We start from the raw sequence: 16,011 nt of genomic DNA on the forward strand, positions 1-16,011 counted from the left end.
TAACAAGCTTGCTGCGGCCTGGTTGGACTGTCTCGTCACTTTCCGATACCGAGTCACTGTAGCGTCCAGGCTGCCCTGATAAGGTGGCGCTGCTCAGAGGACGCACTATAACCTCTTGTATTGTAAACGCATCAATGGCTGAAGCTCTTGCCAAGACTATATCTATGTGTCTGTCTGTGTAACATCTCCTTTAAACTTATTTTGGTTCAAGAAACGACAAAAAGATCTTCTGTATCTGCGGCAGAAATGATGAGTGATTGAGAATCTGACTCGGTGTGTGTTATGTATGAATTTAATCAATAAACGTTAAACTAGAATTCAGAGTTGTACCACTAGTTTGGTCTTCTGCAACTCTAGCCCCCTGAAAGCCCCCTTTCACCCCCACCAACTCATACAGCAACCGTCTTTAACCTCAGCACCTACCCTCACAGCTTCTCCAATGGCTCATAATGAATTTAAAACCTGCTCGCTGGTGTACACACAGCCTCAAACAGAGCCGCGGGCCATTCTGCAACACTTCAGCTCACTCCAGCTACTCTCCACCACTGCTGGATGCTCACTGTGGTCCCTCCACCCGCCTCCTTCATTTCTCTCTTTCTTGCATCACATCCCCTCTCCCACAGCGCCCCCCCACCCCCACCCCTCCCCCAACTCTAATATGATCATGTGTTGCGTTCATCTTACCTCTTATTTCTTTAGCCTGGATGTCTCTGTAAGACCACTCACAGGAATATTAATGTTATTGAGCATGTAAATTTGCAGGTGCTGTTTGTTACAGGTGATGTAATTTGTCATTTATCTTAATTTCTACACTGGAACATCTCATGTCATTAGTCATTAAGTGTTGCTGTGGCCCAGTTTTATGCTAAACATTAATTCAATGCAGATTTATAGTCTGTGTTCACACTGGAAATCAGCCAAAATTCACTATACTCAAAGATATCAATGTGCAGACTATGTGAGCTGCCTTGTTTTTTGAGTGTGCTACTAATTGCTAAATGCTACACAATTGACCACAATGCAATGCACAAAAACGTTGAAATTACATATGGTAAAAGACAAAAAAGAATTGACCTTGAGGTGAGATTGTTTTGTTTCCAAGGTCAACAACCTTAAATTATATATTTGTCCTTTTTTTAATTTAATTTTTGTTCATTTTTTTAAATGTATTTTCTCTTCTTTTTTGTTGATTTTTTAATGTTTCTTTTAAAAAAAACTGATATGACTGATTGTAAATTTTCTGATTTAAATAAATGGAAGTAGAATTGTAAATATATATATATATGTATATATATATATATATATATATATATATATATATATATATACATATATACACAGTATATTACGCCAAAAACTGCAGTTTCTCGATTGACCACTAGAGGCTGCCTCCAAAAAGCAAGAACCGCCAGACTCATATTGAAATGTGCAACTTTACAGCAGAAATAAACATGTTTACAACCTGGTACAAAAACAGTTTTGGTCTCTATAGATAATGTCCCCCTTCATGATAACTGCACGGGGGGTGAATCTTTATGTAATTTCAACTGTTTACATTTTTATTAAGGTTAACGTTAAGCACAATTAAGGGCCATGGCCAGCCGTCACAGGTGTCTGCTCGGCGTCACGTCCGCTAATTCAGTCAGTGAACGTGACCTCGGTTGTTATTTTTTGGGGGTATTTTTCATGCAAATGTCGGACAAATACTGTGGCTTGAAGTGCGGTTAACTGACTAAACGTGAGGACCGAACGAGGAACTCTGTGCTCCTGTACGTTGAGGTGAGTGAAACTACAGTGTGTCTGCGTTCACCATACCTGGCTTGTTAGCTTAGCTTGTTGACTAGCTAATTAGCCAGCGAATGAATTAGCCTCGGGTTAGCCTTCGGACGAGCTTTGTTAATGATGCTAATGGGAGCTATGATTGTCACATGTATTAAACCGGAATGTACCGAAGTCTCGGCTCCACACACGCCCCACCTTTTTGCCTGTTATTGTGTAAATCGGACGTTAAGCAGAATCAGGCAGAATCAAGATGGCGGCGGCAGAGCAGTGGACTCGCTGAACGTCAAAACTGCTCTTCGGGAAGCTTATGGGTGACGTCACGGAGGCGACGTGTAATGAACACTGCAGCTTATTGTGGCCAAAGGTTTAAGACTTAGTTATAACTTCACTGTATGTTGCTCAATAGAAACAACTACCCGCTGTGTCCAAGCAGAGACTGGCAGAAACATGATGACAAATTCTGCTCATCCTACTTACTGACAGTTTTTTTGCAGCTTATCATGTCACACCTGATTACCTCCCTTGTCAAGATAAATAATACGCCTTTCTGGGGTGATTCACGTCATACCTGTGTGGCCCTCCTGAACACTCACATTGAGGTGTGGACTGCAGGTATAATTTAAGAGTTCCTTGGAAGACACTCGCCTGTGCAGATTTGGTTGATGTACAAAATCACACACAAAGTTGCACGTAGACAAATGTCATTGACAATTATTAAGTTAATGCAATCTTTTCCCACTTACACTACAAGCAAACTCTATATACATGTATTTATAAATATTATATTTAGTATTTCTTGTGTAAAGCATTGTTATTCTTGTGTTGTGTGGAAGTGATACACGTAAAAAATCAAAGATACTACATTTTGTATTGTAACCTGTTGATAGTCATTTTGTTGTGAGTGAAGAAATGTTCGTTTTAGGAGAAATATTGTACTATAACTACCATAAAATAGTAATTAATTATAGCAATTAATGGTGTAATGTAATATTGGTAGAGAATCACAAGCTTTTAAAAACTGGATTTAGAATTGAGAAATTAGTGTAGCCGATATTTTACTGTACGTCTATTTCTTTTTAAAAACTATAACTCTTTACCTCTAGACATGTGTTCTAACTCTAAATATATACACAACATATACTAATGTACATATATATATATATATATATATATATATTGACTGAGCAGGTTCTACTGAAATCAAAGCAGAAATTTTACTTCTTCTGCACCACTGTTTCCATTGTGAGACAAACACTGAACACAATTAGTTTTTGCTGCTTCAAGTGTTCAATACAACTGTATTTCATCCTATTCAAGTAGTGCTATCGGCAAATAAGACACTAAAGACATATTTCCCTCCACCTAGTTTCATTCCTTCAAGTGCAAATTTAGTGCTTTATTCAATTATGTGTGAAATTTATGAGCCTCAAAACACTTAGTGGGTACTACACGTTGTGTGTATAATAAACTAAAGGCACTTGTATATTTGAGCACTTGCTACTGTATTTAAAAGGAAAATATTATTTTTTAGTAAATTAGTAGTTTTCACGCATCTACATTTATCTGACAGTTGTGTTACTTTTTTGATTAAGGTTTTACACACAAAACACATGGCAGGTTTATAAAATACAATCCATTGTTAGTCCTGAAACCATCCTGGAATATTAAGTAATTAAATATAAGCACTATAATTGTACATTTTCTTTACAATACTTATATACTTTTACTTGAGTAAGAATTAGTTTTACTTGTAATGGAGTATCTTTATACTACTTTTATTTTAACTAAAACTTCTTCCACCACTGCTCTTTCAGTTTCTTATCTTTATGCGTCTATTTTTGTACTGTGTGTTTTGCTGCTGTGGCACTTTAATGTCGCTCTGTGGGATCAATAAAGTTCATCTTATCTTAACACTCTCCATGTGATCCACATTGAAACACAAACTGTGCATAGATCCAGACTGCAATATAGTGTGCAATGTGTCAGGGTTAGTGTTGAAATCATATTGTGAAAATAACAACCCTGCAGGGCTCCAGTGCAGCAAGTGTGTTTCTAAGCTTAGAGCGCCACCTGGTGGTGAAGGAGCGTTACATGCAGCAGATCTGAGTAGAATATTCTGCCTGCGCTCATGAGAAAATTATTCATTTCTCCCTGTAGACAGTGTATGTGCAAGTCTCTCTGTAGACCTGCTCATGTCAAATTAACCCTCATTACAGTGTATATTTATATTTTATACATACATATATATACAAACACATGCACGCGGGCACACACACACATATATATATGTATATTGCAAATTAAAACGTGGCTCTCCTGATATTCTCTTATCCTTACATGTGCTTTTATCTTTATTACTCTGGATATCTGTAGTTCTCACTGAAACTACATATTTTGCATCATTAGTGTTGTTTAATTTGTGCATATCATATATTTGGCTCAGTATACTTCTATAATGTAAAGACATCACAATTTTGATTCATTTTAATTCAATGTTTTTGATTGAAATGTTGCCTTATTGGTCATATATCTCAAATTTGCTCTTTTTAAACTGTAATTTGGCTGATTTCTCTTTTTTTTTTTGACATTTACATTTAGCATCGTATTCATATGATTTATCATTTACAAACCTGGATAAGTGAATAAAAATAAATACATGGATTCTCATCTGATCTAAAAATGTTAAGAAGATAATGTTATAGTGAAGAACTTTATTGAACACAATGCAAAAACAGATTATATTATACATCTTATATCAGCAGTACAATCCGTTTTTACATTTCGTCTGTATCAAACAAACAACAAACAGAAAGAAAACTGAATCAACAGATTTAATGGCATTCTCTGTCAACCCAGTACTTTTTTATTCCGATAGTTCACTTGTATCTCTCTCCTCCTTGTGCAAGTATTGTGTGATATTGCCTCATGCACTTGAAAGGCCTACGACTGCTAGGAGAGATACCAAGAGATTTCACACACTCACACACACACACACACACACACTCACACACACTCACGCGTATACATGCATTCGCACACCCTCCGCGAGCTGGGAGATGAGATAGGCAATTTATGTCTGTCTGTTGACTGCCGGAGCTTGATATGGCTCCACTCAGCCCTGCGGATCAATCATAGAGCAGGAACAAAGCAGTAAAATATTGGAAAAAAAATAACATGAGGACTGTGTATTAGTGTGTCTCCAAACACCCCCCCCACCCCCACCCCCCCATCGTGAGGCTGTTTGGACGAGTCGACTCACTCCTGGCGCCTAAATCTAAAAGAAAGCAGGTTGTTTTGTTGCAGAACGGTCAGGTGTCACTCAAAGCCTGCCCTCGATGTCCCGCCGTCCAGTGGTGAATCTTGGGAAATCACTTGGACTGCATTGCAGCCAAAAAAGAGGGCTGGAACCAGCAGTTACGGGGCTGGGCCGAAAAGAAAAAAAAAAGATGGGAGGGGCAGAGTGGGTTTATTCTACACCTCTCTCTCTATCTCTTAATCCCACCGTCTTCTTATTCAGTGTGTGTGCTGTTCTGTGTGCAGTTGGTGTCCTTTGCACAGCCCGCCGCGAGGCGCTTTAACGGACCAACAATGAACAGCATGCAGTGAAGAACAGTCCAAAGGCAGAGATGAATGATACTACATAACTTATTTTTTATTTGGCTGCAATTTACCTGATGTATAATTTCCTGACATTGACATTGACTATTAAAAGAACCTGAATTTCAGATACATCAAATTGATCAATTGAAAAGAAAACAGAATTTCCCATGAAGTCGTACCATTACCCAACAACAATTTATTGTTGCGTCAACAGGTGATTGTTTGTTCGCAAAATACAGCCGAGAGAGGGAGAGAGAGAGAGAGGAGAGAGAGGAGAGAGAAAGGAAAAAAGCCAGTGAATGTTGTCTGTTTCTCAAGAGCTGAAAACCAAAACCTGAGCATGGATCACACTGGCGGCGGCGGCGGGGGGGGGGGGGGGGGGGGGGGGGGAGTGTGGGGGAACTCAGAGAAAAGTCGCCAGCTTGATGAGAAGAGTAAAGTCAACTCAGTTAAATTGACGCGGTGGAGATCTTGAAGCCATGCAGTTAACAGAATATTGCCTTCAAATAACACTCGCACATGCTTTTCCAAAATCAAACATGCATTGGGTATTTCAGTGGGGTAAAGAAGTGTAAATACTCAACATTTTAGCAATACAAATTTCTAAATGTTTCTGATAATGAATATTTGTAGAGCATGTTACACACTTTTTCCAGCAATCCCTTTATTCACTTTGATTGTTTTTAAGCAAATGATAAATGAACATTATTAAGTAAAAATAAAAAATATAAAATAAAATATATATTTAGTATGGATCTGCCTTGATGCTGCCAATGTGTGTCACAAAAACCACAAGCAAATTCAACCACTACTACTAATTCAAAGAGCATTTTGTAAACGATCAATCATTGCAAGCGCAAACTCAGTCATCACAAGGCTGTGAGTGCAGTTCGGATCACAGTGGTCACGGACAAGTTCAGCATCTCCTCTGGAAGCCGCCTCACTAAGGCTTTTAATAGTTTAGTCACCCATCTGGAAACTTCTCCTTTTTTCTTCTTTTTTTTTATAGGAAAAGGTTTGTTTTTGTTTCGCCATCCTCTTGGAACAAAAAAAATTTTTTTGTTGTTGTTTTTTTTGTTTTTTTTTAGAAAAAGAACTACGAAAATCATGCAACTACCATTTCATTTTTGTGAGACAAAAACCAGTTGGTGCTCTCGACTTGATTTCTCTCTTGCTGCTGGTTGGGAGATTTTGGAGGTGAGGTCAGCGTGGGCGTTTTAGGCACTGCCATCCTGTTTGAGTCGCTGACTGCGAGCCTTGTAGACCTCGATCAGTAAATCTTTGACATACTGGATTTCTCGTTCCACCGACTCCGCCTTGTCACGAAGCTCTCGGTTCTGCCCCTCGAGGCCATGCAGCTCCTCCTCCAGAGAGTCCAGCTCCGCCCTCTTACGCAGCCTGTACCTGCAGTAGGAGAGAATGCATTCGGTGGTTCTTACAGGTTTTTTGCTGCCTTGCATCTTTATTAATGAGTCAAGCGAACGTGACCTTTTGAGCTACATCGAGCGGATTACTCACACAGCTCAGACACCCCTTCCCTGAGATAACATCATGCTGTTTGTTCCACGTACTGCAGGGTTCATGACTGATCAATTTCCACCTTTGCAAACTTCTGTCTTTCCCCCAACATTAAATACACTTTTTCAACATACATCTCATTTTACACAGATGTGACTAACTGAAACTTACGCACACAGACAAAACAGACTTATAGAAATGGTTAGGTGGGGCTGAATCTGGCAAGCAGTGAGGGACTTTCCATTTCCCTCCTACACTCTGTAGGACATTTAAAGCACTGGCTGGTTTATGTAACACTCCAGCCATGTTAAAGTGTCAAGCAAAACAACAAGTATGAGCAGTGGATGGATAAGCTAAGAAAAAGCAACAATATGAACAGTAATGACCCACAGTGGCTAGAGGAAGAAAATAACTTTACTTAGTTGTGATTGTGACTATTTTTTTTACTTTTTATTGTTATATACCACATTTTCATTACTGTATTATCAGACTTCTGAGCACATGACCTACTTTTCTTTTTTTTTTTTTAACATGCTTATGAAGGATGTTTTTAATGAAGAAAGAAAGAGGGGAAAAATAAGTCACTCATTTACCTGTGAGCAGCAGTTTTGTTCTGGTCTCTCTTCTTCTGCTTCCTCTCTCCACTGTTGCCTTCCAGAGAAGCGGCGCCCATCACTAGAGATGGTTTGATGGAGCAGTGTTCATCCTTTAGCCTCTGGGTGGGGCGGTGGATTGGGGCGCCCATCAGCGGCCCCTCGCCCTCCCCTCTGGACAGACATTCATAGCTTTGGTCTGCAAGGCATTCTGGATAGAGGTAGTGGCCGTGTTGGGGCTCTACAGCCTGTGCTTGTGACGGCTGATCTAGGTCACCTATAAAGCTATGGTAAGGCTCTGTGCTGGCCATTGACTGGTGGAAGTAGCCGTCACCGGCCACCATTGTCTCTGGGGGAATACTTCCAGAAAGTCCTCCATCTTTGCTGCAGTGCAAAACATCGAGCCCCGTGCTGTCGTAACTTACATTGACCTTCACATTGTGCATCAACTGTCCATCTCGCTTGTGGTGGCTCTCGTACGAGCCGCCCAGACAAAAACCTCGAGCAATCTCTTCGCTGCAAAACATTCCTTCTGAAAAACAATAACTCTCCTCTTCCTTCAACGATAAAGCACATTCTCTCACCTTCTTGACGCTGCCGAGGCTGTTCTTGCTCACTGTCTTCAGTGTGGAGTAGTGGTTCACAGACAACTCTGTGCTTCCTGAGTAACTTCCCCTGGAGCCCCACGTATCAAGTCCAACTTCCTCCCCTACTTTCACAGCCTCGCTGATTATTCTTCGCCCGTTGTTGTGGTGGTAGCGGTGATGGTAGTTGTATGGAGCGGGTCGAGCAATTTTGGTTCTGGCGATGGGACCGCCACAGAAGCTGGCCAGGTCCAATTCCCCTGTTGCCAAGGTAACAACCACAGGGCTGGTTTCTGATTGGCTGGACCCATACGACCCATAGGGTAACTGATAATAAGACTGGGAGCCCATGGCTTGAGCACCCTTGTCACATTTTGAGGATTTCTCCAACTTGCTTGTCGTGGATGTGGACTCGGAGCGGAAGTAGTCCTCCAGCTGAGCCAGCTCCTCCTGCAGTAGAGAGGTCATGACCTCCAGATCCGAGGGCACCTTGACATCTTGTTCTAATGGTGAGGGTGGAAGGGAAGAGCTTGGAGAAGACTCGGTCGTCGACACAAATGAAGACAAATCAACTTTTTCCGTCATCCAATCTGAGTGACCATCACCTATAAAAAATTAAAAATAATAACCATATAGTGAATAAAACAATCCATTTTTTTTTTCATTCAGCTCTTTGTATAGAATAACAAATAAAAACTAAAAATTCAGGAAAAAAAATTCTTAAATCACGGAAGGTTGAGAGGATAAAAGCTTAAGTTAAAAGCAAGCAATACATCCGAAAAATCCAAGTGAACAACTAACCGATCATCTGAAAATGATTGAACAGCATCGTCTGCATTCGATAAATATCCACTTAGCTGTACTCACTGTACGACATTAGCCCCGTGCTGCACTGCGGCTCCGACCTCGGGATGTGGAAAAATAAAAAAGCGTCTTGGCAAAACTCACCAATTAAGTGCTGCCTCTCCACAGGCTCCGCCCCCGTCCTGGGCAGTGATTGGCTGTGGCTAGCCTGTTGGAGAAGGGGAGCGCCGAGCTCGCCTGTGGAAATGGGGGGAATTTTCCTGCGAAGGATCGATGCCGCCATTGTGTCGTCTGCTTCGATCGAATTGTTCAAAAGCACAAACCGTGCACTGGGTGGATGAAATAGAACTGGAAGACCTGTCGGAAAAATTAAGGAAATAAACAAATTTTATTTCACCCTTTAAACCCCCCATTTCAAGCTCTATAGCATTTAATAATTCCATTAAAAAAAAAAAATTTTGACCATTATTATTATTATATTAGTTATTAATATTTAAAAATGACACTACAAAAATAACTTTATATTAAGGTTCATTGAGTTCAAATTGACTCTTAATTTTTCTGTCCACCTGTCATCCTCATACTTAAAATTTATGTCAGTACAATTTAATTATTATAAAGCAACTTACAAAACAGTGAGCTGACAGTTTTAGAAACACACCATGAGAATATATTGCATAAATAAAAATGAGAACATAATAAAGACTTTGACACACACAATAAAGAAAGTTATTTTACATAATGTAAGCTGCAGAAACACTTTTAAAAATGTATCATGAAACAGAAATTCTATTTTTACACATGAAAAAGTAACTTTGACATGGTCACTTTAAAACAGTAATAAAATACAGTCCTGCCTCTCCTCTAATAAAAATAAACCTTTAAATGACGTAAATTAACAACTGAATTCACCGATAACGTTGGTTTTAAACAATGTCTGGACTGGTTTATTTGCTAAATCCTCCTCCGAACTTTCCCCCTGTTCCGCCAAAGCTAGAAAACAGTTTTACTCACCCCATAGTTTCTGAATAGTCTTGTAAAGTGCGTTGCAGGAGCAAAGCACGCGGAGCTTTACGGTGAGCACGAAGACGGTCACAGTTTAAAAAGCCATGTTTTCCCCTTTTGGAAGTCAGAGACTCTTCTTGAAGTGCTATTTCGACGAAAAGACTTGCAGACAGAAAGTTTTTAAATCCGCTACTTCTGCAACTCCTAGTGCCCGGGACCTGATCACAGGAGACGAAATTAATCCGCAGCTTACAGCGTTCACCCGGCCGTTACGTCATGAACCTGGGGACTTTCCCATTATCCAGAGGCCACAGACTGTTTGTGTAACCAGCACACACTCATCTAACATGTCCTGCTATTTTTGGTTTTTTTTTTACTCTACTTTAGATTATTTTATTAACTTAATTTAGATTTTACCCTCTTTTTAAATAAATTGAATTATTTGTAATAGAATTAATAAATAAAAATGACTAAATATTCTGTTTTAAGTGGTTTGTATAGCACTTATGCTCTCTTTAGATGCTACAGAAATCAGAAATAACTTTACTATTAAAACTACAGTGTAAATGAGTGTTGCTGGGTTTTTTTTTAAATAAAGTAGTGCCCTTCCGGAAAAAGTCACTAAAACATGTAAAAAAAAAAAAAAAATTTGCCTCCTCAGATACAGCAGTAACCTCCCTGTTTATCTCATCCAGTCACACGCGAGATAATAAACACACATCTAAACAGAGAGAGAGAGTGCAGAGGATCAGGGGATGTGCTCAGCAGACGGTACAGCCGGCACTAGTTTTCCGTGCGCCGTAGCGGAAGGACATCATGTTGCAGTTCGAAGGTGTAACTTTAGTTGCAGCCCTGTTGCATCAGATCCGCTGGGGATTCGCTGAACGCTGTAACAATGTGGCCACACCATTGGTTTATCTGGGGGAACTTTTCTATTTCTATTGGCCTGCTATCAGTCTTACACTGATTGCTAATCATTACACATTAGCACCAACCTGGGACCACAGCACTGTACCTTCATAACAAGAGGCGGTGTGGTGAGAAGAAACCGTGGCCTCCAGCTGGTATCAAACTGAGACTAACAGCCACTTAAAGTCAGTGTCCATTTGTGTAAATCCTCCACAGTAAAGTATTTCAGCCATAAGTCTGTGCCACTGTGTGAATTGTCTTCAGAAATATACTCAGCAACTTAATCTTTTTTTTACTAACTAAACTTTTAATATAGCTAATAAAGTTTACCACTTTACTGCAACTGCACCTCGTGAGGCTTCTATTAATATTTCACATATAAACACATTTACACTGCATTATATATGAGCAGCATCATGAAGAATATGTGTGTTGTGTCTTTTAAGAGTAAGAAAATTTTTTAAAAAATCTAATTCATTGCTTTGTAAAACTATTTTGTGAAAGTATAAGTGATTTTTATAAAGTTTTAAGAAGAGATAGATAGAAATATAGATCTCAGTCTGTGTGCGGTTGTGCTCAGAAGAAAATTGGAGCACCTGGTTTTCAGGTGTAACGACTAACACACTGTTTCAGATAAGATATGATGAGATTATTTATTAGTGGCACAGCGGGGAAAAGTAGCAGAGTTACAGCAGAAAAGTGGACAGTTAAAAAAAGAAGCTGTCAAAATGTCAATATCAAATACTTTTATTAATAAGATTAATAAGAGATAATAATAAGATGTGTACATTCAGATATTTAAATATAGCAACAGCAGATAAGTAATACTTCATGGTTGGTGTCTGTCAGTGTAACATGTTCATTCAATCAATCATTCAATCTTAATTTAAGATAGACTTTATGATTCCCCCTCTGTACTGACCCATGTTAACTATTTAGGAGCGTATTTGTACTTAATATATATTTTCCTATTCAGTATAACATTCATGCATCTCCCACCCCCCCCCCACCCCCACCCCTCCAACTTCTTCTCCTTCTGTAGGCACCAATAAGAGGAGGACGGTGTATAAACTGAATGACAACAGTAAAGTAAAACACAGTGATAATTATAATAAAATATCCCTTTTATAGCAGAAGTTGTATGTAAACACACACACACACACATATATAACAATTGCTTCATTATACAATTCCACCTGCCTCTTCACACCCTGACGCCTTTATAACTCTCATCACTGTCACAACAACATCGTTATTATTTAAACACGCCTCTCAAAACAGGATCTTTACTTAATGATGAGGTTTAATGAACCGTAAAAAGAACAATCGGTCGACTATAACTGCAGGGACATGAAAAATGTAAAGACTTGTAAATCAATTACACACAAGATGTGGATGTTGTTACAGTCTTCAGGATGCAGCTGACTGTCACGTCAAGCTGCTGAAGGACGGACTTTGGTCTCACATTGATTGATTGATGAGACAGAAGAAGTTTATAGACAGTGGCAATAAAACTGCAGTTAATGTGTAAAATGTGTCTGATAACTCGTCTGTAATCACAGTCTCATGTCTGTGATCAGTGTCTAATGTGCTAATGAGTCTTTTTTAATCAGGTGTATTTATTCTCCCTCTCTCACCAGGCTGTCGCTCTGTTTGTGCTTCCTGCGTCTGACCTCGGAGGCTGCCTGCGCGGCATGACGGGCGGCGTGACAGGTAGGACGTGTGGAGGTCGGACACGCTGGCTGACACCCAGCGTGTCCCGCTGCCCTCATTAGTAAAACCAGGGCGGCTCTGCGTGGCTCCCCGGCTGGAGCTCCTCTGCCTATCCTGGGCCTCCCCAACACGCCAAAAGCTGATTGAAGCAGCCAGGTCTTCCTGTTGCTATAGTAATAGGCAACACTGGCTCACCCCTTTCTCAATAACATGTTTTTGGCATCCCTGTAGCCGTGGCTTTTACGGCCTCCCCCTCAGAGCTCATACAGTCCCATTGTTTTCACTGTTCGTCTCAGTATTTTTGCAGGCAGTGCAGTTTTTTTTATTATGCACGATGCACCTCTTTAGTTACGCATGAATTTGTAATTCGAGGTTGCGGAGATCAGGAAAAGTTGTGGTGATACGTGCAATGCCACTGCAATCATTTTATATTTAATCTGTTCTGTAACCTCTAACAAATCACACATCAAGAGTTACTGAACACATCAACAGTGTTCATTCATAAAAAAATATTAACTCATTATATTTCAAATTAATTGAAAATCACATTATTACTGTCAATGCAAATTAAAAGAAATAAAATGTTGAAATTTGCATTTGAAAAAAACCCATAAATCTCTGACCTTGGCCTGTAAATAACATATTCTGTTTGATATTAACCTCCCACTGTTGACTTTACATACTGTATATGTTTACAGTCCACAGATTTCAGTGTTGTGTGCAACAGTGAATCCACAATGAATTCCTTAACTTGCAGGCGTTTTTGTGTATTGCGGCAAAACGATTGCCTGTTTTTGTGCAGTATTGCCCTCCATCTGTCCTTTTGTACTGTACAACCATACAGGAGCCCTCTCCAGCAGAGCATCGTGGGATGGGAAGAGCCTCCTTCAAAGATGCAGGCGGCCATGCACTCCCCTACTATGGCACATTGGTATCAGTTACACCATAATTTCATCACCAGCAGCTCTCTGAGAATCCTGCTTACATTAACTTTTTACAGGGATTGGCAACACAGAGGCAGAGATGCATGGCAATGCCAGCACTTGAACCCGTTTAGATTTAGCCCTCCTATTCAATAGTTGGTCTCAACATATTGTTATTTGTTGATGAAGTGTTGTATTTGTATGAACAAATGGTCTGCATTGTGAATAATCCCTGCAGTTACAGTGGGATTACATTGAGAGAAAAGGCGAGGGGGGATTAAAAAAACAAGAGGACGGGGAGACTTCAAAGTGGCAAAGTGTGCAGGGCTGTGTTTGAATGATGGCTGGCGTATTGTTTTGATAAGTGTTCCCTGAGGAGAACATGTGAAGCTGCGTGTCACTTGCTCCTCTCATCTCTGCGATAGGGAGCCGGGCACCGAGGGGATGTCAGAAAAAAACCAGCCGTAATTACAGCGTTCACACAACAATGCTGCGGAGCAGTTGGCTCACACTCGCTCAGCAGCCCAAATGTGAAATGCAAATTAATTAATTTGCTTTAAACATGAAATTAAATTAACATGTTAGACCCAGAGATGGTGATAATAACACTGGTGCACAGGGAGCAAGGGAAGAAAATAAAAGAATATAAAATGTAGACGATGTAAATCAACTCCCGTGACACACACAGCTGCTTTCATCACTGTTCATTGAGATATTATCAGCTACTGTGAGAGCTTGTTATGATGTCAAATACACTGTAAATTTCCATATTTGTTTACAGTGTGTGAAACTTTAATTAACGTTATATTGTTTCTGCTCACAAATACAAATTACAAGAGCGGCATGAATAAACATGAATTAATTAACCCATTAGTTTGGCCATGAACGTCTTTTAGATGATGAAATGATGATGATCATGGGAGGTCTCATTAACAAATCTGTTTATTGTGACATTTTGACTTATTTCATACATTTATATATTAAAATTTCACACACACACACACACTATAGTACCTCTAAAACACGCACAAGTCAAAATGCAGGAAACCACACGCACCATGTTTATGCATTAAAATAATTCAGCAGAATCAAGCAGCCTCTTATGTGCAGCTGCAGTGAAATATTTTTATTTCATTTTTTTAAAACAGCTTCATGGTGATATTTAGAGAAGCTGAAGTGACACAAATTATTCAAAGCAGACGTTTTCATAACAGATTTAAATAATGTTCCATATAACTGGAGGAAGAGGCCGTGACCACGACAGTCGTTTCATTTAACCCACAGCTTTGACCATTATACTGATAATTCAGTGTCAGTCTGTTGCAGTAGTCCCCAAACTAAGGGTCAGAGGTCACGAGATGAAAGAAGAAATGTTGCTTTTTAAAAAAAGGAAAAACAAATCTTTTTTTGTGAATTACTGTTTTACTCTTGTTTTCTCTCTTTAGACGTCAAAACCTCACAGACACAGAGGTGACGGGAGTCATGAATCTTCATCTTCCTGTTGAGGCTGTTGCAACCAAGTAAAGTCAAGTCTATTTTATTTATATGCCCCAAATCATGTATTTGTGTTCAGGTCTTTACGGTCTGAAGAGAAAACTGCCCTTGGTTTCAAAGTGGAAAAAGAAAATCCTTCAATGACGAAACATGGACGACGGATAAACACAACATCGTGTATCTTTATTAAAATGAGATGTGATGCAGTGTTTCTCACCTGTGACATAGAGTATTACGTATTTATTTTACCTAAACAGAACAAATTACATTTTTGAATTGGGTTCAGTATAAATGAACATTTTACTGAGCGTGAACAGAGAGCTGCATTTTGGATTTATTTCATAAAAATAATCAAATTTAATAATGATCAGCACTGGGCTGATGTATTGGTTTGATTCTGGTCTAAATATTCATCTTTAAATCCCTAAAATGTCTAAAAAATAGCCAGAGACCTGAATGGATGAACATAAACACACACAGTGTCTTATCCTATATTAAATGAGCTCAAAGTGAGAACAGGTGAGGTTTATAGAGAGAGACAGGTGGGGGGAACTGAGGGGGAAAAAACCTGTGACGGACCAATAACGTTATTTCTATGCACATGAGCGGGAATGCTGATTCTTGTATTATAATATTTATTAAATCTCAGATTCCCAGTTCTGCAGCAGCATCACGAAGCTGAGCAGATGAGTTTACACCCGGAGAAACCCACATTACTAGATTACTGTTGTGTTTCTCAGGGTGTTTCACTGCAGTCTCTCGTAACAATGTTGTGGTTGGGGGAGAGTGTACCAAGCCATCCCAGCTATTTCAAGTCATTGTGGTCTCATTACAGCAGGCTGTTGGTAATCCTCTGCCTTTGATCTGGAAGCTGAAGGGAGCTGCGTTTTACTGTAGTTCAAACAATGTTCTGCCTGCTCCCTCAGCACCTCCACCAGGAGCCCCGTGGTAACTGAAGAGCCACAGCCCGACAGTGGGAAGTGGAAAGTTTGTTTTCCAGCCGAACGCAGGTGAGACAGAAACACAGACGAAGCTTTGTTGTGTATTGTGTGTGTGTGTGTGTGTGTGTGTGTGTGTGTGTGAGTC

The 16,011-nt window shown here is 39.7% G+C and overlaps 1 protein-coding gene across 2 annotated transcripts; it reads right to left on the bottom strand.

The window, feature by feature from the left end:
- Positions 1 to 5,409: 5,409 nt before the first annotated feature.
- On the bottom strand, positions 5,410 to 10,118 carry atf5b (activating transcription factor 5b). Of its 2 annotated transcripts, XM_056374759.1 has the most exons (4): positions 9,896 to 10,118; positions 9,026 to 9,238; positions 7,494 to 8,682; positions 5,410 to 6,786 (listed from the first exon to the last, which is right to left on the bottom strand). In XM_056374759.1, the coding sequence occupies exons 2-4, from the start codon at positions 9,162 to 9,164 to the stop codon at positions 6,600 to 6,602; spliced, it is 1,515 nt and encodes a 504-aa protein (XP_056230734.1). In that variant the 5' UTR covers positions 9,165 to 9,238; positions 9,896 to 10,118; the 3' UTR covers positions 5,410 to 6,599. The 2 variants fall into 2 exon arrangements, with proteins under 2 accessions (XP_056230734.1, XP_056230735.1); XM_056374760.1 differs by lacking the exons at positions 9,026 to 9,238; positions 9,896 to 10,118 and adding an exon at positions 8,879 to 8,981.
- Between the last annotated feature and the right edge of the window lie 5,893 nt (positions 10,119 to 16,011).

Source organism: Seriola aureovittata, chromosome 4 (genome assembly GCF_021018895.1).
Source record: "Seriola aureovittata isolate HTS-2021-v1 ecotype China chromosome 4, ASM2101889v1, whole genome shotgun sequence".
NCBI lineage: Eukaryota > Metazoa > Chordata > Actinopteri > Carangiformes > Carangidae > Seriola > Seriola aureovittata.

Bases quoted from the DNA above. Each gene is read 5' to 3' on its own strand.
- atf5b (XM_056374759.1), bottom strand. From the start codon at position 9,164: ATGGCGGCATCGATCCTTCGCAGGAAAATTCCCCCCATTTCCACAGGC. The intron at 8,683-9,025 runs GTGAGTTTTGCC...AATTTTTTATAG, and splicing joins GGAGAGGCAGCACTTAATTG to GTGATGGTCACTCAGATTGG. The intron at 6,787-7,493 runs GTAAATGAGTGA...CTCCTACTGCAG, and splicing joins AACAAAACTGCTGCTCACAG to GTACAGGCTGCGTAAGAGGG.